The 22,195-nt window shown below is 47.2% G+C and overlaps 1 protein-coding gene across 7 annotated transcripts in view; it reads left to right on the top strand.

Annotated features, from left to right (window-relative positions):
• SMARCA2 (SWI/SNF related BAF chromatin remodeling complex subunit ATPase 2) overlaps positions 1 to 22,195 on the top strand; it is a 382,091-nt gene that overhangs the window by 133,004 nt on the left and 226,892 nt on the right. For all 7 annotated transcript variants that reach the window (XM_075317706.1, XM_075317698.1, XM_075317689.1 and 4 more), the window contains exons 7-10: positions 572 to 698; positions 9,597 to 9,770; positions 11,736 to 11,909; positions 13,227 to 13,394. In XM_075317706.1, the coding sequence (XP_075173821.1) occupies positions 572 to 698; positions 9,597 to 9,770; positions 11,736 to 11,909; positions 13,227 to 13,394 (643 nt within the window). The remainder of the gene's footprint in view (positions 1 to 571; positions 699 to 9,596; positions 9,771 to 11,735; positions 11,910 to 13,226; positions 13,395 to 22,195) is intronic.

Here is a 22,195-nt window from a genome sequence, read left to right as displayed (position 1 = left end):
CTGCTTCATGCTTCACTGCAGTGCCGCAAGTAGGAGCGATGCTGGGCTGTGACGAGTGGTGAAACCCCGCCCACACCAGCCCAGTCACTCTGGAAGACTGCTGGCCGCGGTGATGTCATGTTAAATTCCTGTTGACCAGACATCCGAGGTCACAGAGCCCGGGGTTGGGGGAGGGGGGGGGGGAAATCACACGAAGGTGATGAGCAGAGCACAATAGTGTCACTCACAGGCACTATTGGCAACACAAGGTATTTGAGAGAAGCCTTGTTTCTCAACATATTGATGTGCCTATGAAAACGAACTACTGAACCACCTCTTTTGTTTTTCTCTGAAATGCCTCAGCATTTGAGTCATACATACCTGACCTCATACAGCCAGTGTCTGATACATGCTGCAAGTGGATGTCAATTGTTTCCAATTTATATTTTGTCCTATTTTGCTCCTATGTCAACACTATATTTCCTTTGTCAGTTTGATGCACTATAGAATATACTATAGTATTCAAAATAGGTGAAAAAAATTCTAACTATCCGATGTGTTAATTACCTAATTTTCCTTTATTTGTGTTCAGACTACAGGCCCGTATTGCCCATCGAATCCAGGAACTAGAAAACTTACCAGGTTCTCTGCCACCAGATCTGCGAACTAAAGCTACAGTGGAATTAAAAGCTCTTAGACTTCTAAACTTCCAGCGTCAGGTGACTACAGCTTTTGCTTTATTTTTAATATATACTCTTCAGAAAATTTTTCATTACTAAAATAAATTAAATTAATAGGAACAAATTAATAGGAACAAATATTGCAAGGTGTAAACTTTTTGTCTGCTGCAAAGATGAAAACACTGGATTGAGAAGTTTGAGGGTGCGATTTTAAAACCACTCAATCTTCAAAAATATTGCGGCTTTTTTTTTTTTTTTTTCAAAATTAGTAATGTTTTGAGATATGCACCTTAGCCCCTTCAACCGCAGGTGATTGTGGTTTTTTTTTTTTTTTTTTTGTTTTTGCTCCCTTTCTACTGAGACATTTTTTTTTTAATTTTTTTTTTTTGTCAACCTTGCCATATAAGGGCTTGTTTTTCGCTGGATGAGTAGTACTTTTGAATGAAACCATTAGTTTTACCACATAGTGTACTGTAAAAGTTGAAAATTTCAAGTGCGTGAAAGTGCAAAAAAAGTGCAATTGTTTTTTGGATATTTTATTCAGTGTTCACTGTATGGTAAAACGTGTCAGTATGATGGCTCAGGCCGGTTCGAGATCATAGATACCAAACATGTATACATTTATCTACCGTATTTTCCGGCGTATAAGAAAACTGTTTAACCCCTGAAACTTTTCTGAAAAGTCGGGGGTCGTCTTATACAGCGGTGCGCGGTGCCATCATGGCTGTACTGAAGTTTACGCATATTTAAAATATATTCTCACCTGTCCTCTGTTCCCGCAGTGCCTCCAGCTGCTTCTTCTAGACCGCAGGCACACAGACCCCTCAGTGATGGTGTCCGGTGCACGGAGCGGTCGCTGCAGGATGTCGTCATGGATTTACTGCAGTTGAATGCTTTGTGGCGCCGTAAAGCATTCAACTGCAGTAAAGCCATGACTACATCCTGCAGCAACTGCTCCGTGCATCAGACGCTTTCACGGAGGGGTCGGTGTGCCTGCGGACTACAAGAAACAGCTGGAAGCACCGCGGGAATGCCTCCATTCCCACAGTGCTTCCAGCTGTTTCTTGTAGTCCGGACAGGTGAGTATCATTAATTTTTTTTTTTGTGTAAACAGCAGCATAATAGGGGTCAAGAAGGGAATCCGCAGGAGGAAGTTACTAAACAATGGGCACATCACTGCAGGGGACATTACTAAACAATGGGGACATTACTGATGGGGACATTACTAAACAATGGGGACATTACTGATGGGGACATTACTAAACAATGGGCACATTACTCTGGTCAGCTTATACTCGAGAATATACAATATATCCCAAATTCTTTATTTTAACTGGAAAAGCTGGGGTCGTCTTATACGCCAGAAAATGTAGTAATAAGTTAAAAAAAAAAAAAAAAAATTCAAAAGTTGTCCAAAAAAAGAATTGCACTTTTCTTTGTCGCTCCATTGGGAGACCCAGACAATTGGGTGTATAGCTTCTGCCTCTGGAGGCCACACAAAGTATTACACTTTTAAAAAGTGTAACCCCTCCCCTCTGCCTATACACCCTCCCGTGGACCACGGGCTCCTCAGTTTTATGCTTTGTGTGGAAGGAGGCACACATCCACTCATGCATTCACATACTAGTTATGTCGGATGGAAGAAAAGAGGACCCCGATGGGGCCCCCGGCATGTTCCCTTCTCACCCCACTATGTCGGCGGTGCTGTTAAGGTTGAGGTACCCATTGCGGGTACGGAGGCTGGAGCCACATGCCGACTCTTTCACCATCCCTTATGCGGCTCTGGGCGAAGTGGGATCCTGAACGGTCATCCATTTGCTGGGACCGTGCTCCATCCGCAGCCCCTGGTGGAACCTGCTGGACCGGAGCCTCTTCACCCCCAGGGACCGGGCCCTGCAACGTGAAGGTACTCTGTGTCCCCATGGGGGGACTGTACAGGGAGGGTCGCACCTTCTTCCCGGAAGCCGCGGTAGTTCAATCCGTTGTCTTTTCGGCGGACTTCCACGCCGACCGTGCCTGCTTGTCGGGCGCGGCCTCAAATTTAGTCCCCGGCTTCGCCGCGGCCTACTTGTGAAAAATCCCGCCCCCGGGCCTGCCTGTCAGGGGTAAGGGCGGGATTACCGACATGACGTCGGATGTGAGGGCTGGAGCATCTTGCATGTCTCCCTCCCCCCTCATTGACCACTGTGGGGACCCCAGATTCCCGCTCTTTGCTGGCGCCGCCCTCGGCCCCACTCCTCCCCTGAGAGCTCCGGCGGCCATTTTTGGCATTCTGCCAGTGGATGCTTCTCAGTGACAAAGCTCTGCAGCTCCGGGGGATCCACGACAGGGAATCTGGAGGACACACCTCTCGTTAGCGGTCGGTAAGCCACACCGGTCACCCGGTGCTGGTCCCCCTAGGGTGCCGGAATAGATACAGATATATATATAATAGATATATATATCTGTTCGGTCAGACTGTATACCCTTTTCCCATATACCCTCAGTGGTCACTCTCCTAGGAGACAACAGCATGTCGTCCACAAGGAGCAAAGCTACTAAGGCACAGGTTTTTTTCGCGGCCTGTACCTCTTGTGGGACTATGTTGCCTGCGGGATCCACCTACCCTCACTGTGAGCAATGCTTGACTCCTGCCACGCTTGCTCAGCCGGAGCCTCGGGCACTTGTGGGCCCCTCGGCTCATGTAGATCCCCCTGCTCCCCCTGAGCAGGCTGCAGGGACAGAGTCACCGGTGTTGGCCTCTTTCGCTGAGAAACTCTGTCTCTTTCTCAATCCATTGCACAGTCTATGGACAAATGGTCATCTAAGCTCCTTGAGGCATTGCAGTCCAGACCGGGCCCTTCACAGACCCCGGCCCCTGTTAGCTTGTCTCCTCCAGGCCCTTCTCGGTCCGCGCCGCAGCGCGCTCTCAGGTTAGCCCCTAGGTCTCAGGCAGAGGACTCCTGCCCGGACCGCAGTCCCAGACCGGCTAAGCGGCCTCGCTGGGACTCTTCCCCGGCCTCCTCACGCTTCTCTGGATCCCAGCTTGAGGACTCCCAGGAAGACGAGGCGGACGTGGGAGCTCAGGGCTCCGACCCTGACTTCGCCCTTAACCTTGATACACCTGAGGGGGACACCTTAGTAAATGATCTTATATCGTCCATCAACCAGGTGTTGGATCTCTCACCCCCGCCTCCTCCTGTAGAACAGTCGGCTTCTCAGCAGGAGAAACACCAATTTTGTTTCCCCAAACGTACGCGCAATACGTTTTTTGATCACTCTAACTTCAGGGACGCTGTCCAGAAGCCCAGAGCGGTCCCGGACAAGCGCTTTGCTAAACGGCACACTGACACGCGTTATCCCTTTCCATCTGAAGTCGTTAAGGGCTGGGCACACTCCCCCAAGGTGGATCCTCCAGTCTCTAGATTGGCGGCTAGGTCCGTTGTGTCTGTTGCCGATGGCTCATCCCTGAAGGATGCCACTGACAGACAGATAGACTTCACCAAGAGCTCTATCTATGAGGCCACGGGCGCGTCTTTCGCCCCGGCCTTTGCGGCTGTGTGGGCTCTCCAAGCAATCTCGGCTTGTCTGACTGAGATTAATGCTGTCACACGGAATTCGGCTCCGCATGTTTCTTCCTTGACCTCTCATGCATCAGCTTTTTCGTCCTACGCCATGAACGCCGTCCTGGACTCCACTAGCCGTACGGCTGTAGCATCTGCTAACTCCGTGGCAGTCCGCAGGGCCATGTGGCTGCGCGAATGGAAAGCAGACTCTGCTTCCAAAAGGTTCTTAACTGGTTTGCCTTTTTCTGGCGACCGTTTATTTGGCGAACGATTGGATGAGATTATTAAGGAATCCTCGGGAAAGGACTCCTCCTTACCCCAGTCCAAACCTAAGAGACCTCAGCAGAGAAAAATCCAATCGAGGTTTCGGTCCTTTCGTCCCTCCGCCAAGCCCCAATCCTCTTCGTCCAACCGGCCGGAGAAAGGCCGGAGGAACTCCTATGCGTGGCGGTCCAAGTCACGCCCCCAAAAGGCCGCAGGAGGCACTGCCTCCAAGACTGCCTCCTCATGACTCTCGGCCTCACCTAGCCACATCCTCGGTCGGTGGCAGGCTCTCCCGCTTTGGCGACGCCTGGTGGCCACATGTTCAAGACCGATGGGTGAGAGACATTCTGTCTCATGGTTACAGGATAGAGTTCAGCTCCCGACCTACGGCTCGTTTCTTCAAAACCTCTCCACCCCCCCCCCCACAGGCCGACTCACTTTTTCAGGCAGTGGACGCTCTACAGATCGAAGGAGTTGTGATTCCCGTTCCCCTTCAGGAACGTGGTCGCGGATTTTACTCCAACTTGTTCGTGGTGCCAAAAAAGGACGGGTCATTCCGTCCCGTTCTGGACCTCAAGCTACTCAACAGACATGTGAGAACCAGACGGTTTCGGATGGAATCTCTCCGCTTGGTCATTGCCTCGATGTCACGAGGAGACTTCCTAGCATCGATCGACATCAAGGATGCTTATCTCCATGTGCCGATCGCACCCGAACATCAACGTTTCCTGCGTTTCGCCATCGTGGAAGAACACCTCCAGTTCGTGGCATTGCCTTTCGGCCTGGCGACAGCCCCACGGGTTTTCACCAAAGTCATGGCATCCGTCGTGGTGGTCCTGCACTCTCAGGGCCACTCGGTGATCCCCTACTTAGACGATCTCCTAGTCAGGGCCCCTTCTCGGGTGGCGTGTCAACAAAGCCTTACCGTCGCTCTGGCGACTCTCCAGCAGTTCGGGTGGATCATCAATTTCCCGAAATCCAAGTTGACACCGACCCAATCTCTGACTTACCTTGGGATGGAGTTTCATACCCAGCCAGCGTTGGTCAAGCTACCGCGGGACAAACAGCTATCTCTGCAGGCGGGGGTGCAATCCCTTCTTCGGAGTCATTCACACCCCTTAAGGCGCCTCATGCACTTCCTGGGGAAGATGGTTGCAGCTATGGAGGCAGTGCCGTTCGCGCAATTCCATCTACGGCCACTCCAATGGGACATTCTTCGCAAATGGGACAAGAGTGTGGCTTCCCTCGACAAGAACATCTCTCTTTCCCTTGCAACCAAAACATCACTTCAGTGGTGGCTCCTACCCACATCTCTGTCTCGGGGAAAATCCTTCCTACCCCCAACCTGGGCCGTGGTCACCACGGACGCGAGCCTGTCAGGTTGGGGAGCGGTTTTTCTCCACCACAGGGCTCAAGGAACCTGGACTCCGATAGAATCGTCCCTTCAGATCAATATCCTGGAGATAAGGGCAGTATATCTAGCCCTATTGGCTTTCCATCGGTGGCTGGAGGGCAGGCAGATCCGAATCCAGTCGGACAACGCCACTGCCGTCGCCTACATCAACCACCAAGGCGGCACTCGCAGTCGTCAAGCCTTCCAGGAAGTCGGGCGGATTCTGCAGTGGGTGGAAGGCACAGGCTCCACCATCTCCGCAGTTCACATCCCGGGCGTAGAAAACTGGGAAGCAGATTTTCTCAGTCGTCAGGGCATGGACGCGGGGGAATGGTCTCTGCACCCAGACGTGTTTCGAGAGATCTGTCGCCGCTGGGGAACGCCGGACGTCGATCTCATGGCGTCACGACATAACAACAAGGTCCCGGCCTTCGTGGCACGGTCTCAGGATCACAGAGCTCTGGCAGCGGACGCTTTAGTCCAGGATTGGTCGCAGTGTCGACTGCCTTATGTGTTTCCCCCTCTGGCAATGCTGCCCAGGGTACTACGCAAGATCAGGTCCGACTGCCGTCGCGCCAATCTCGTCGCTCCAGACTGGCCGAGGCGGTCGTGGTATCCGGATCTGTGGCATCTCACGGTGGGTCAACCGTGGGCACTTCCAGACCGCCCAGACTTGCTGTCACAAGGCCCGTTTTTCCATCTGAATTCTGTGGCCCTCAACCTGACTGTGTGGCCATTGAGTCCTGGCTCCTAGCGTCTTCAGGGTTATCTCAGGATGTCATTGCCACCATGAGACAAGCCAGGAAGCAAACGTCCGCCAAGATCTATTACAGGTCTTGGCAAATCTTCCTATCCTGGTGCGCTGATAACGGTTTTCCTCCATGGCCGTTTGCCTTACCCACATTCCTTTTATTCCTACAATCTGGAATGGACAAGGGTTTGTCCCTCGGCTCTCTCAAGGGCCAAGTATCGGCGCTCTCCGTGTTTTTTCAAAAACGTCTAGCCAGGCTTCCGCAGGTCCGCACGTTCCTGCAGGGGGTCTGCCACATGGTCCCACCTTACAAACGTCTGTTGGAACCTTGGGATCTTAACAAGGTCCTGACGGCTCTTTAAAATCCGCCTTTTGAGCCGCTGCGGGATATGTCTCTCCCGTCTTTCGCAGAAGGTGGCCTTCCTGGTGGCAGTCACATCACTTCGGAGAGTGTCTGAACTTGCAGCGCTGTCATGCAAAGCCCCCTTCCTGGTTTTTCACCAGGATAAGGTGGTTCTGCGTCCTGTCCCGGAATTTCTCCCTAAGGTGGTATCCCCTTTTCATCTAAATCAGGATATCTCCTTGCCTTCCTTTTGCCCTAATCCAATTCACCAGTGTGAAAAGGATTTACACTCTTTGGATCTAGTGAGAGCACTCCGGCTCTACGTGTCTCGCACGGCGCCCCTGCGCCGTTCAGATGCGCTCTTTGTCCTTGTCGCTGGCCAGCGTAAGGGCTCTCAGGCCTCCAAGTCAACCTTGGCTCGGTGGATCAAGGAACCGATTCTTGTGGCCTACCGTTCTTCTGGGCTTCCGCTCCCTTCAGGGCTGAAAGCTCATTCTACCAGAGCCGTAGGTGCGTCCTGGGCATTGCGGCATCGGGCGACGGCTCAGCAGGTGTGTCAGGCAGCTACGTGGTCTAGTCTGCACACTTTCACGAAGCACTATCAAGTGCATACCTATGCTTCGGCAGACGCCAGTCTAGGTAGGCGAGTCCTTCAGGCGGCGGTTGCCCACCTGTAAGAGGGGGCCGTTTTCGGCTCTTTTTATTGAGGTATTCTTTTACCCACCCAGGGACTGCTCTTGGACGTCCCAATTGTCTGGGTCTCCCAATGGAGCGACAAAGAAAAAGGGAATTTTGTTTACTTACCGTAAATTCCTTTTCTTCTAGCTCCTATTGGGAGACCCAGCACCCGCCCCTGTGCCCTTTGGGCTGGTTGTTCTTTTGTGAACACATGTTGTTGATGTTGAATTGTTCTTTTGGTTCATGGTCTTCAGTTCTCCGAACATCCTTCGGATTGAATTTACCCTAGACCAATTTATAAGTTTCCTCCTTCCTGCTTTTGCACCAAAACTGAGGAGCCCGTGGTCCACGGGAGGGTGTATAGGCAGAGGGGAGGGGTTACACTTTTTAAAGTGTAATACTTTGTGTGGCCTCCAGAGGCAGAAGCTATACACCCAATTGTCTGGGTCTCCCAATAGGAGCTAGAAGAAAAGGAATTTACGGTAAGTAAACAAAATTCCCTTTTTTGCGCCATTTTCCACTATTTGTAGTGGTTTCATTTTTCGTGTTCTGAGGCTGTCTATTTTTTTGCATCTTTAGCTGACTTTTATACCATTTTTGTGTTGATGCAACGTTCTGATTGTCTGTTGTTGCATTTAAAAACAATAAATTTGCGGCAACCAAAAAAAACCTCCGTAATTTTGGTGGTTGGAATTTTTGTTTTCGCCATGCCAAGTATCGATTAGATTAATTTTATACTTTGATCAGGCATTTCTGAAAGCGGAGATGCCAAGTGTGTGTGTTTGTAATACGTTTATATATATATATATATATATATATATATAAAAATTATAATTATAATATATAAATATATTTTTTTAATTTTCAATGGGGGGTGAGTTGCAGTTTTTATTTTTGTGTTTTTTCCATATTTTTTTCAAAAAAATTTTTTTAGTTTACATTTTTTTTTTTTTTTTTATTTTTTTTTTACTTGTCCTCCTAGTGGACTTTATGGATCAGCAGTCTGATCGCCTGTGCATTTCTGTTGATCAGAGCTGCACAGCTCTGATCCGCAGAAATGCAGCATTCCTGGGAGAATCTGTGCTCTGTCAGCTCGCACAGGAAATCGTCATGATAGCGACGGGAGTCATCACATGACCCGTTGCTACCATGGCAACCATAGTCTCCCCGTGATCACGTCACAGGGCGCCAATGGCGGGGAACGACGTGATCTTCGCCGTGGCCATGTAAATTGCGCTGTCACATTTTGTAAGTCGTTGGTCGTGAAGGGGTTAAGTGCAAGATTTCAATTTTTTTATTATCTTTTAACTTAGAGAACCAACCACCAGGATTTTCATGTATAAACTGAAGCCAGTGCTATACTGACACTATCATGCCCATTCTAAACATACCTTTAGTTGTGAGATTGGATGTATACTTTCTGAAGTACAGGCAAGTAAAGTTTGTGAAATGCATTGTTACTTGATTGCTAGCAGCTACAGAATATCTAATAGGGGAGTCGAGTTTTGCTAGTTTGTTCCCACCTTTGTCTGCCTGTCCTTCCTTCCCCATGTAATTACAGAGACAGGAGGAGGAAGGACAGGAAAGCAGACAGGGGTGGGAATAACTAGCAAAACCCAACCCCTATTAGATATTCTGTAGCTGCAATCATTCAAGTAAGTGTATTTCACAAACGTTACTTGCCTGTATTTCAGAAAGTATACATCTGATCTCACAACTAAAGGTATGTGTAGAATCAGCATGATAGCGCCAGTATAGTACTTGTTTCAGGCTATATTGGAAAATCCTGGTTGCTGGTCCTCTTTTAAAGCCAATAGTATGTAGATATTTAGTGTAGATATGATGTGGACGGTATTTATAATTTGCTCATTCACGCACTTTAGTGTGCTTTATAACTCTCCATAGGTATCTGAAATGATTTCAAGCATTTGAAATCCTGAATTCCATCTTTTCTGTTTCTCAGCTGAGACAGGAGGTTGTGGCGTGCATGCGCCGTGATACTACACTTGAGACCGCCCTCAACTCCAAGGCCTACAAGAGGAATAAGCGACAAACTCTTCGTGAAGCTCGTATGACGGAGAAACTTGAAAAGCAACAGAAGATTGAACAGGAACGGAAACGCAGGCAAAAGCACCAGGTACGGCCAGCTTTGCTGGGATAGCTATACACCGCAGCCATAGTACATATAGATCCCTGAGTCCTGCATTATGGCATCTGATCTTTATGTAAATGGATCCATATGTAGATCAGTGGAAACCTGTTTTTAACATATTTCACATCTAAAGGTGGCTGCAGCCAGTGCAAATATGACTAAGCAATCAGAACAGAGTATTGCTATTGCATATCAAGCACATTTGTAATTGATGTATACTACAACTAACATTGGTCACCGAAATACTAATTATTGATTGGGAGTTCCACACCTGTTAAACCCTCTCAGATGCTGTAATTTGGCAGCATTTACTAAATGTAGTCTACTGATATATCAAGTGACCTTGCGTTTATTGCGAAGCAGCAGAGACAGATTGGTCAAAATTGCCTCTGAAGGTCTGGGCTTTAAAGGTTTAATACCATCCTGTACATTTATGGCATATCCATATTGTAATGAATGAGTGTTCTAGTCAGGGAAAATTAAGCTTTGGGTCAGAAAATGTAATCGGCCAGTTTAGGGTTATAATCTCATTATGTACATTTTTGGCAAATCCTGTAAACGCACATCTCTCTAGAGAACTTGACCCTGTCATTAGCACTGGTCATTGGGGAGATGGCCATAAACTTGCAGATGCTCTACCATCTCTCCACTGGCCGTACACATGTAATCGCTGATAGTTCAACCTTTTCACCCGACCTCATCTTGTACATGCACATGGTTCCAAGAAAAAAAAATCTAAGCAGTTTAAAATCTAACATGCCCTATCCAACCATCTGAGATATCCGAGACCCCCCCCCCCCCCTTAGACATTACGTCAGCAAGTAATTGGTTCAGCTGACTTATTTAATTTTATTTAATTAGGTAATTCCCTCAAAAATACGGAACTTTTCTTGCTAGTGTCTAATCTATCGGGGTTTTTTTTTTGTTTTTGTAAGACGCACCAGATTATAAAACGCACCCCAAATTTTGAGATAAAAAAAGGTAAAATAAAAATGGGGTCCGTCTTATAATCCGGTGTTGTCTTACCGGAGGGGGCAGCAGTGGTGGTGAAGCGGGGTCACAGGAGGCATTTGCGGCGCGTCAATTGCGTCAGCCGCAGCGGGTTCGTGGTGGGTCAGTAGTGGCAGCCATGGCGGGTCAGTGGCGGCGTCCGTGGTGGCAGCCGCGGTGGCGGGTGAGTGGTGGAGCAGGCCAATGCAGTGAGTGTCCCAGTGTGTCCGCGGTCCCGGTTCAAATAATGGCGCCTGGAGCGGCGCTTGCGCAGATGGAGCTCCCATCCAAGAGCTCAATCTGCGCACGCGCGAACTCCCGGCGCCATCATTTGAACTGGGACATCTGCCACACAGCCACCCACCCGCATGCACAGAGTGGCAGGCTGCAGGCCGCCCGCACAGAGAGGCAGCCGGCACCGACAGGTACCTGGCTGCCCGCACGCAGCCACAGGCACCCGGCCGCCGCACAGACAGCCCCCCGGTAAGCTATATTTGGATTTTAAGACTCACCCCTAATTTTCCTCCCAAATTTTTGGGAGGAAAAGTGTGTCTTATAATCCGAAAAATACAGTAATTGAATCCCTCCATAAGTGTATGTTGTAGTATAACCTAGTTGTAGGTCAGTGAGCAATGTCCGATGCCCTACATATGGCCTTGCATGCTGCCTGCCTCGTCTGCTCCACACACACATGCTGTAGGATTCCTGCCCAGTCCCTCACCTGCAGACTGTGTTTCTTGGTTGTCACCCACCGTACATTGTAAGGATGAGTGCAGAACCTGCTTCAGAAGGCAATGAACGTTCACTATTGGATTCAAATTAAAGGACCGGGGCCACAGAACTTTGTGGATATCATAATAAGGCTTTACCCAATTGCATAGTAGTTGTGGCATTTTTTGACTAGTATTACTTTTAACCAATTGTCCTTTATATCCGTGTGTCTTTCTTTTTCAATTATAGGAATATCTTAACAGTATTTTGCAACATGCTAAAGACTTTAAAGAATACCACAGATCGGTCACTGGCAAGATCCAGAAACTTTCTAAAGCGGTGGCTACATGGCACGCAAACACGGAACGTGAGCAGAAGAAAGAAACTGAACGAATTGAGAAAGAAAGAATGAGAAGATTGATGGTAAGTTAGTCCTTCTAAGAAGGGTACACGTGAGAGTCTAGTGTATTCTAGTATACTTCCAATAATCTATAGCAGCAGGCAGATGGAGCGTTCTAGTTTATGGAGTCTGGAACAGGAAAATAAAATTCATGCACACTCAGCAGTTTTCAGAAAAATGAACCTGGTTTAAGGATGTCTTCATTTGCATTGTGCTTTTGATTTTAAGCTGCACAGTGAAGCATTCCCCCATAATGACCTCATGCATGCTACTATCTGATACTGTCCAGATGCTCTGCCACTGATGGTTTGCAGAACCTGTCCTGATATACAAAGTACGACTAGTTTTCCCAGATACTTTACAGCACTGTATTATCTACCCCGTTTCCACATATGCCATAATTTTGCTCACACATCTGGACCAAATCAAAGTTGAATTTACCATAATTGTGGATTGCACAGAACATTTATAGCCCATGAACAAAGTAATTGTGGTGTACTTGTCTGGTATAGTGAAATGCAAATTGACAAAACGGTTAACGGGAATCTGTTGGCAGGGCTTTGCCCTTTAATCTGAGAGCAGCATAATATAGGGCAGGGGAGCCTGATTAGTGATGTGTTATTAGCCTGTGCGCTGTAGTTCCAATACAGTGTTTTATCAGCAGGAGATTATCACTAAAGGACTTGTGCAAGCCAGTCCCCGCTAATCTGTGTAAAACCACCACTGATTAGCAGCTTGTGGATAATGCACAGTGCACACAAGGAAGCTGCCAATCAGGAGGGGGTGGGGTTATACCGGGGAGTCTATCAAAAACATCACCCCAACAGTCCAGTAAGGGATACATCGCTGGAATCATTGTCCTCTGCCCCTACACTGTGCGGCACTCACATTACATAGCAAAATCCGGGTCACAGGAGCCATTAGAGCTATATGATGCTGCAGTCAGACGTGCAATTTGTTTTCTTGATTTTTTCTTTTTGATTTTGAAGTGTCACAAATCGTAGGTTTGTGTTGCACCTTAAGGCTAGGTGCACATGCCGCAGATTTGGTGCAGATATTTTCTGCATCAAACTGCACCTTCTGGCAGACAAAAACACCATAAAACAAGTGTGCACAGCCCTTGAGAAATCTGACTTTGCTGGCTTCTGGATAGGCATGCAGATTTTCGTGCGGATTTCTCTAAAACTGCACCGTGTGCACAGACCCTTAACACTGTTTCTGTAGCGCTAGCTGTCAGCTTTGCATGCACTTAAATGTCTTCCATTTCATTTGATCATGCATACAGAACTATGGAGATAAATGATTTTTATCCAAAGTGAATCTTGTGCAATGTTTAACAGGCAGAAGATGAAGAAGGCTACCGTAAGCTTATTGATCAGAAAAAGGATCGCCGTCTGGCCTACCTTCTCCAACAGACTGATGAGTATGTGGCTAATCTGACCAGTTTGGTGTGGGAGCACAAGCAAGCTCAGGCTGCCAAAGAGAAAAAGAAGAAGAGAAGAAAGAAGGTAAGAACAAACCCAGCCATGATGCACCATAATTTTGCACCCTGCTATGTAAAGTTTTTGAAGCAGTTTATTTGCATGGTTATAAGGAGCGATTTTGGGATTACAGTATAGAGCACTGCAGCCTGCTGTGTTGTATTCTTCTGTAGCGTTTTAACTCTTGGATGCACTGAAATTTAGTCCATAGGATATATCTAGTAGGTCTTGTGGCAGTGTGAGTAACTATGAGACCTAAGACACACGGCATGAAAATCGGAGCGAGTGGAGTGCGATAAAACATCGCATTCTGCTCGGACCAATATTAGCCTATGTGCCAGCACACATGAGCGATTATTTTCTCAGCTCTAATCTGACCAAGAAAACAAACGCAGCATGCTGCAACTGCAAATGCGATCCAGGATTCTCTTACCCATTCAAGTCTATGGGGCGAGAGAAAAATCGCACTGCACTCGCAGTACACCGGTGTACCGCTAGTGCAGAGCGAGAATGGCAATAGCCGGCAACGGAGGAGAGAGGGAGATGGAGGCGGCCCGCTCCTCCTCGCTGTAGTCTGATCAGACCTCAGTCGCAGTGACTCTCGGCTCTGCTGTGCTGCCAGCGCGAGCAGTGTGTCATGCGAGGATCGCAGCAGTCCCCGTGTGGCCCCGGCCTAATGTGTGTATCTTGGCTAGACTCTGGATAACATGCCACTGTATCTATTACTAAACATTGATACCAATATATTCTGGTGCTGCTTAGAAATAATCAAATACAGCAAAGGTTAGAAACAAACGTTAGAAAGGCAGCACTACACTGAATGCACAAGAAGATACAGTAAACAGATGTAGAAAATGTCTATTTTTGAGAATGCTAATGCTAAGTGTTTAAAAATAAAAACAAAAAAAAAAACCAAACCCTTTTGGCTGTCAAATTAACTTTTTGGTTCAGCTGTCACACTAAGTTTTCCGTTCCAAGTGTATGGTGGTTTTAATGCTGGGAGGATTTTTTTATGATTCATGTAACTATCTATTGCACAGATGGCTGACTGTGAAGTCTAGCAAGACTTGCTAAAACAACCCCAGCAGCAAGCTGTTAATATGTGTGTTATTTTTGAGAGCACATACATTTTCTTGCTTGCACACTACACGCTCTCTGTTATTGATCACTAAATTTGCTTCTCTGGTTTCCTAACTACACAATTTACATATTGTATTTACATCTGTGAAAATAACGGTTGTGCTGTGAAGATGTACTCAGATCCTTAGCACTCTTATTCTCATATTTCCTGATATTTTTTTACTTCTGTTCTGGGGCATCAAAAACAATATGCTTTAGACGTGATGCATGCTCCAGTAATTTCCCACAAATGGTCCCATTACTAGCATTTAAATGTCCATATAGAACCAGCACTGCACCGATTGGTGTCTGTTGACATGTTTGTGTGTAGTATTATAAATTTACTTTAGAACCTACACTACCATGACACTTTTTTTCTTATAAATGTGTTCACGGTATTGATCTCTGTATGTACTTCTTCTTGTTTTACCTTTTTTGTACCCATCACTTTTCTGTAGTCCTTTCACTATCACGACAAGCAGTTTTTCATTTAATCCCTTACCACTAACACAAGTTTTCATCTTCCTGACCAGGCCAAATTTGTCAGATCTGCCATGTGACTTTATGTGGCAATCAGTTTAAAGTCCTGGAGGGGAAAAAAATAGGGTCTTACCCAAAATACAGAGTAAAAAGGGAATATGCTCACTTCATTAAGTTGTGTATCACACAACTGGATATAAAGCCTGTAACTAGCTGCTGCAAAGTCCACTTGCTAGAAAAAAACAAAATCCACTTAGGAACGCTGTGAAATGTGGATCTACCACTGCGCTGCTGGAAATATGACACACGTCCAGGAGTATAATGCAAGGTGGTTTAATACACCGCGTTTCGAAGTGTACCATCATTAATTCATCAGGAAATCCACCAGAACAATGACCTTGGTGGGGTAAACTTCGAAACGCACGACTTTGTGGCAATAACTCTAGAATGCTTATACGTATCCCAGTGATTTTTTTTCTTTTTATTTACCGATTGTGCTTTGTTGATGGTACACTTTAGGGCAGTGTGTTTTGTGTTTTATGAAAACTTCGGAAATTTGACAAACTTTGAAATATACTTCTACGCCCTTTAAAACAGTCATTTAGAGCAAAATAGTTTAATAAATAGTATTGACCATATATCTACTTTACATAAGCATAATTTGCTTTGGCATGACAGCCGAGGCCCTGCTGAAGACTCCAGAGCCTGTTACATTGGTACTTCTGTGAACACCAGATAGTGGCTGGCATTCATAGGAGGCCCTGATTTTGCTTTGTACTCTAGTATTATGGTATTGCTGCACGTGACACTAACAATCTGGTGATCGCAGGTTCAGGTCCCCTAAGGGGACTAAAAAGTAGGGAAAAAATGTTTTTCCAAATATGAAAAGAAAAAAAGAAGTTCAAATGACCCCCTCTTTTCCCACGTTAAAAATAAAAATAAATACATTTTATAAATTAATTTGTAGAATACACTATTTTCACAACTTTGCTGCACTTGGAATTTTGTTCCTGGCTTCCACTAGACCATAAGATAGTGAATGGTGTCATTCGAAAGTTCAACAACTTGTTCTGCAAGAAAACAAAACATCATATTTTTGTCGGTGGAAAAATAAAAAGGTTATTGCATTTGAAAGGAGGGGATACGCGAAAATGGACATGAGAAGATGGGAAAAGAATACATTTTAGTCTTGAGAAGAGATGTCTAAGGGTGGACATGATTAACCAGTACATAAATGTAGCCAATACATAAGGAATGGTCAACAGTTTTCATGTAAAACTCCTTCAAAAGACCAAAGGGCACTCTCTCCATCTATAGAAACATAGGTTCAATCCCCGCAGGAGGCAAAGCTTCTTTACCATGAGAACTAATAATCTGTGGACCAGCCGATCCCAGGAGATGATCACAGCCGGAACAGTCAATGCTTTCAATGAGGCTTAATTGCTCTTTTTAGATTCAAAAACAACATAATTACTTAAATGTGGAAAATTGATGTTCTGAAGGCTGTTGCAGTTGATCATCACTCGTTATCATGAGGGAAAAACCTCCTTAGAGAAGACTGGATTGTGCTTTATGGGTATACCTATACACCATTCCCTACATCCTTGGTTGAACTAGATGAACATGTCTTTGTCCAATCTTACTGTGTAAGAAAGATTTGGCTATGTCCGTTATTTGCTATTGGAAGATAAAGAAGAATGTATTTCTAGTATAGTTAAAATCTAGGTAAGGGGTTGTCGTGGCATAATATATTAATAAGCGATCATTGGAATAGGTTATCCATATCAGATAAACTGTTATTAGCAATGGCCGCATGTATGCATTGAATGGAGCTGAACAGCACAGCTGATTAACCCCTTTCCAACAAATGATGTAACTGTACATCATGATCTGGAAGGGGTTCTCGGCAAATAGACATACATTTACGTCATGGGGGTCTCTAGTCAGTGTCCCTGACATCAGGGCACCCGTACTCCTTGTCACGAGGGGGTTCCCTCACCTCCCCACAGTGAGAGAATGGTAAAAGTATGTGGTGGTTGGTGCACCCACTGCTGCATCAGGATTATCACCTCTGCGTGGATTACCTTTACACTAGCGTCCCATGCTTCAAGCCCCTCTCTGCCAGAGCTACCGCAGCATGTGGTACTGTGAGACAGGCCTCCCTAATAGAGATGAGCGAACCGGTCGTGGTTCGGCTCGAGTTCGGTTCGCCGAACGGAGGTCTCGTTCGAGTTCAGTTCGGCGAACCGCTCGAACTGCATAGGAAACAATGGGAGGCAATCACAAACGCCTAAAAACACCTAGAAAACACCCTCAAAGGTGTCCAAAAGGTGACAAACAACTCACAACACAAACACATGGGAAAGTGACATGAACAAATTCTCATGCGAAAACAAAACAGCGTTACGAGGAAAAAGAGGACGAGACACAGATATAGGCATAGCAAGAAGGCCTGCGGAGACACCATCACATGTTTCTCAACGCTGGCAGGAAACTAGCCAGGTCTTTCCCCGGGAAGGAACAACCACGGGAAGGGCAGTTTCCAGTCAAGGAGACCACCTATGCCAAACATGGTATCCATCCACAGACAGCCGTTTCAGGGTATTTGCCCCTCATCAGTGTGGAGTAGGAATCTGGCTAGTTGGAGCATTGCCTAGTAAAAGACTATGTGAGCAAGGATGGTTGACCTTAGGGAGATCAACATCCACCACTGCGGAGACACCATCATGTATTTCTCAACGCAGTGATTATAGAGCAATGCCCCCTGGGAAATATTCAAAGCAAGAAGGCCTGCGGAGACACCATCACATGTTTCTCAACGCTGGCAGGAAACTAGCCAGGTCTTTCACCGGGAAGGAACAACAAATACCCCGAAACGGCTGTCTGTGGATGGATACCATGTTTGGCATAGGTGGTCTCCTTGACTGGAGACTGCCCTTCCCGTGGTTGTTCCTTCCCGGTGAAAGACCTGGCTAGTTTCCTGCCAGCGTTGAGAAACATGTGATGGTGTCTCTGCAGGCCTTCTTGCTTTGAATATTTCCCAGGGGGCATTGCTCTAGAATTACTGCGTTGAGAAACACGTGATGGTGTCTCCGCAGTAGTGGATGTTGATCTCCCTAAGGTCAACCATCCTTGCTCACAGATATAGGCATGGCATGCCCTTCTAAAATAATCTAAAATACTGCAAGGTGACTCCAAGCGGAGTCTCCCTTTTTTTTCCAAAAATTGGGCCACACAGACACCAACCCCTTCAGTGGCAGCACTTGTGCCCCAGTTGTACACTTCACAGGTAGATTTGCATCAAGCACATTCAAAAATACGCCATACTTAACTGTTTCCAGGATGACCCCAGGGTAGGTAGCAAAGTCTTTCCTGATCCCAGATCTGTTCATCTTGGATCATTTTTAAAAACAATGTAAGCAAGGGTTACTCCAAGCGGAGTCTCCCTTTTTTCCAAAAATTGTGCCCCACACACACCCACCCATTCAGTGGCAGCACTTGTGCCCTAGTTGCAAACAGGATGTTTTGATTTGCATCAAGCACATTCCAAATCCACAAGCATTTACTCTCCCCAGGATGACACAGGGGTAGTAAATTCCTTGTGGATCCATGACTTGTTCATTTTGATGAACGTTAGTCTGTCCACATTGTCACTGGACAGACGCGTGCGCTTATCTGTCAGCACACACCCAGCAGCACTGAAGAGACGTTCAGAGACAACGCTGGCAGCTGGACATAAGATCTCCAAGGCGTAAGTGGAGAGCTCTGGCCATTTTTCAAGATTTGAAGCCCAAAATGAGCAAAGCTCCAGTTGCAAAGTCATGGCATCGATGTTCATTTGGAGATACTCCTGGGAGATTCACTCCGTGCACCACGGGTGTTTTGTGGAAAAGCAGAGTTAAGATCGAGTAACAGCTTTTGCTGATACTCCTGCATACGTGCGTCCCTTTTCTATGGCTGGAATTATGTCACAAAATTTGGACTTGTACCGGGGATCTAATAGTGTGGGAAGCCAGTACTCATCATCACTTCTAATTTTGACAATACGAGGGTCATGTTGGATGGAGGTAGTGCAGCAAGAAGGCGCTCATGTGTCTGACGCAGCCATGCGGACCAAGTCCACGCTGTGTTTATGGCATAGAGGTGCTAACCGTTCTTTCTTCCTCTGACATCTCCCAATCTCTTTCAACTGAAATTTGACCCAGGTCTCCCTCATCCGCTGAGTCTTCCATGTCCATGGACAGTTCGTCCTCCATTTCTTCATGTTCTCCTGCACTTTCCTCAACATTTCGCCTGCAACCATGCGCACTTGTTGATCCCTGTCCCCCATGGTCCTATGCCTGCCGCGTTGGTGATGAAAGTCTGGACCTTGGTGATGTTGTTGTCTCTTGCGCATATGAATCCTCCTGTAGTTCCTCCCCTTCCTGTTGTCCCACCCCCTGAGTCCGAATAGTGTTTAGCGTGTGCTCCAGCATGTAAATGACTGGAATTGTCATGCTGATAATGGCATTGTCAGCGCTAAACATATTCGTCGCCATGTCGAAACTGTGCAGAAGGGTGCATAGGTCCTTGATCTGAGACCACTCCATCAGGGTGATCTGCCCCACCTCTGCATCTCGTTGGCCCAGGCTATACGTCATGATGTATTGCACCAGGGCTCGGCGGTGCTGCCACAGTCGCTGTAACATGTGGAGAGTCGAATTCCAGCGTGTCGGCACATCACATTTCAGGCGATGAACCGGCAGGCCGAAAGACTTCTGGAGCGACGCAAGTCGCTCAGCTGCGGTGGTTGAACGGCGGAAGTGAGCAGACAGTTTTCGTGCCCTGTTCAGAAGGCCATCTAGGCCGGGATAGTGTGTTAAAAATTGCTGGACAACAAGGTTCAACACGTGAGCCATACAAGGCACGTGTGTCACCTTGCCCAGGCGAAGGGCCGCACCCAGGTTTGCAGCATTGTCGCACACGGCCTTACCAGGCTGCAGGTTGAGTGGAGACAACCATTTACCAAACTCAGTCTCCAGAGCTGCCCACAACTCAGCCGCTGTGTGACTCTTAGTTCCAAGACATTTCAAGATAAAGACCGCCTGATGCCGTTGCGCTCTGCTGCCAGCATAGTAATGAGGGGTGCGTGATTCCTTCTGCGCAGTTCCAACGCTGGTGGCCTGACCAGGCAGGCTTGGGGCAGAGGTGGAGGACCCAGACGAGGTTGAGGAGGCAGAAGCAGTGGCGGAACTTTGACAGAGGATTGACACACACAAGTCGTGGGGACGGCAAGACTTGTGCAGCAGACCCTTCACCATCTATCACCATAGTTACCCAGTGCCCAGTCACCGACATGTAACGTCCCTGTCCATGCTTACTGGTCCAAGTATCGGTGGTGAAATGCACCCGTTCACACACAGAGTTTCTCAAGGAAGCGGTGATGTTGTGTGCGACATGCTGGTGTAGCGCGGGCACACCTTTCTTAGAGAAGTAGTGGCGACTGGGCATCTGGTACTGGGGCACAGCGACAGACATAAGGTCTCTAAAATCCTGTGTGTCCACCAGGCGGAAAGGCAGCATTTCTGTAGCAAAGAGCTTACAGAGGGATAAAGTCAACCTCTTAGCTTTGTCATGGGTCGCAGGAAATGGCCTTTTATTTGTCCACATCTGAGGGACAGAGATCTGGCTGCTGTGTGTAGACGGTGTTGAGTAGGGTGTCCCTGGAAAAATGCAGGTTTGTGAGGAAAGTGCAAGCGTAGACATGATGTTGCCTTCATCCAACGATGGTGCTATCGATGTCTGAGAGAGCTGTACACACGTACTTGTTTTCCCTTCCAAACCAACTGACGACCTACCAAGCAAACTGCCTGTTGCGGTTACAGTGGTGGAAGTTGTGCGTGGAAAACCAGGTGTGACAGCTGTCCCCACAGTCCTAGAAGATGAGCGCGCAGAGGCACTGGAAGGGGCAGGCGGTGGATGGTCCGCTCCGCTAGGCCGCATTGCAGCACGATGAGCTTCCCACTGGGACATATGATAGTTATTCATGTGACGATTCATGGAAGAAGTTGTCAAACTGCTGAGGTTTTACCCTCTACTAACAGAATCACAACAAATTTTACATATCACATGATTTGGGCGATCTTTTGCTATGTCAAAAAAGGACCAGGCTAGGCAAGGCTTAGAGGGCATGCGACCTGCTGAGCCACCCCGACTAGTGCTCAGAGGCAGAGTGGTGGCTGAGGATGCAGTTGTAGACGTGCTACCAGTACTCCGACTCTGTCCAGGAAGGCGCAAGGTAACTTCGTCGTCAGTTGTATCATCCTCCTCCCGCCTCTGTTGACCTCCTCGAGTGCCTGACTGTGGGTTGACAGTAGATGGGATCTAGAAGTTCCTCATAAAGCGTTGTTTGCACTCCCCTCACCCTCAGACCGAGCCTCTTCCTGCCCTGAACGAATATTTAAGTTGTCATCCCAATCTGGTATCTGCGTCTCATCATCATCAGTATGTTCCTCATTGTCTAATTACAACAGGTGTTACAGTTTGTGAATAAGGGTCAACATTATGCTCAGAAACTTGGTCCTCACGGCCTGAATCAGAGTCACAAAGGTTCTGGGCATCACTGCAGACCATTTCCTGGTCTGTACTCACTGTAGCTTGGGAGCAGACCTCTGATTCCCATGCTATAGTGTGACTGAACAGCTCTGCAGACTCAGCCATCTCAGTTCCACCATACTGTGCAGGGCGGCGGATGGAGACTTCAGAGCTGGGAGAAAGCAAGTGTGATTGGGATGACAACTCGGAGGACTGGTGTTTTTTGGATGCGGTAGTTGAGGTGGCTGAGAGGGCACTTGTTGGACCACTTGAGATCCATTCAAGCATTTTCTTTTTTTGGGCAGCATCTACCTTTGTTCCAATTGTTCGTGTTCGTAAAAAAGGAGCACATCCGATTGTCCACGGAAAGTAGTAGACATCTTACTTTTGCTGGAAGATGGCCTATCTTCAGCAGATGTTATTGGAGCTTTGCCACCTTCCCCACGGACACAACCTTTTTTTCCTTTTCCAACACGCCTGTTCCCCTTTCCACCAGCATCTGTCATTTTGCCACTCATTTTGCTAGTGACAAGAATGTCCACTTAAAATGTGGTAGTAAAAATTGAGAGGTGGTGTAGATTGCCGCGGTGGTCTTTCTTTTATTAACAGCAGAATAAACAACAATAACTATCCCGGACAATGAAACTATGGCCCTT

This window comes from Anomaloglossus baeobatrachus, chromosome 1, assembly GCF_048569485.1.
Source record: "Anomaloglossus baeobatrachus isolate aAnoBae1 chromosome 1, aAnoBae1.hap1, whole genome shotgun sequence".
Lineage (NCBI taxonomy): Eukaryota > Metazoa > Chordata > Amphibia > Anura > Aromobatidae > Anomaloglossus > Anomaloglossus baeobatrachus.
This window is presented reverse-complemented; position numbering and strand designations above follow the sequence as displayed.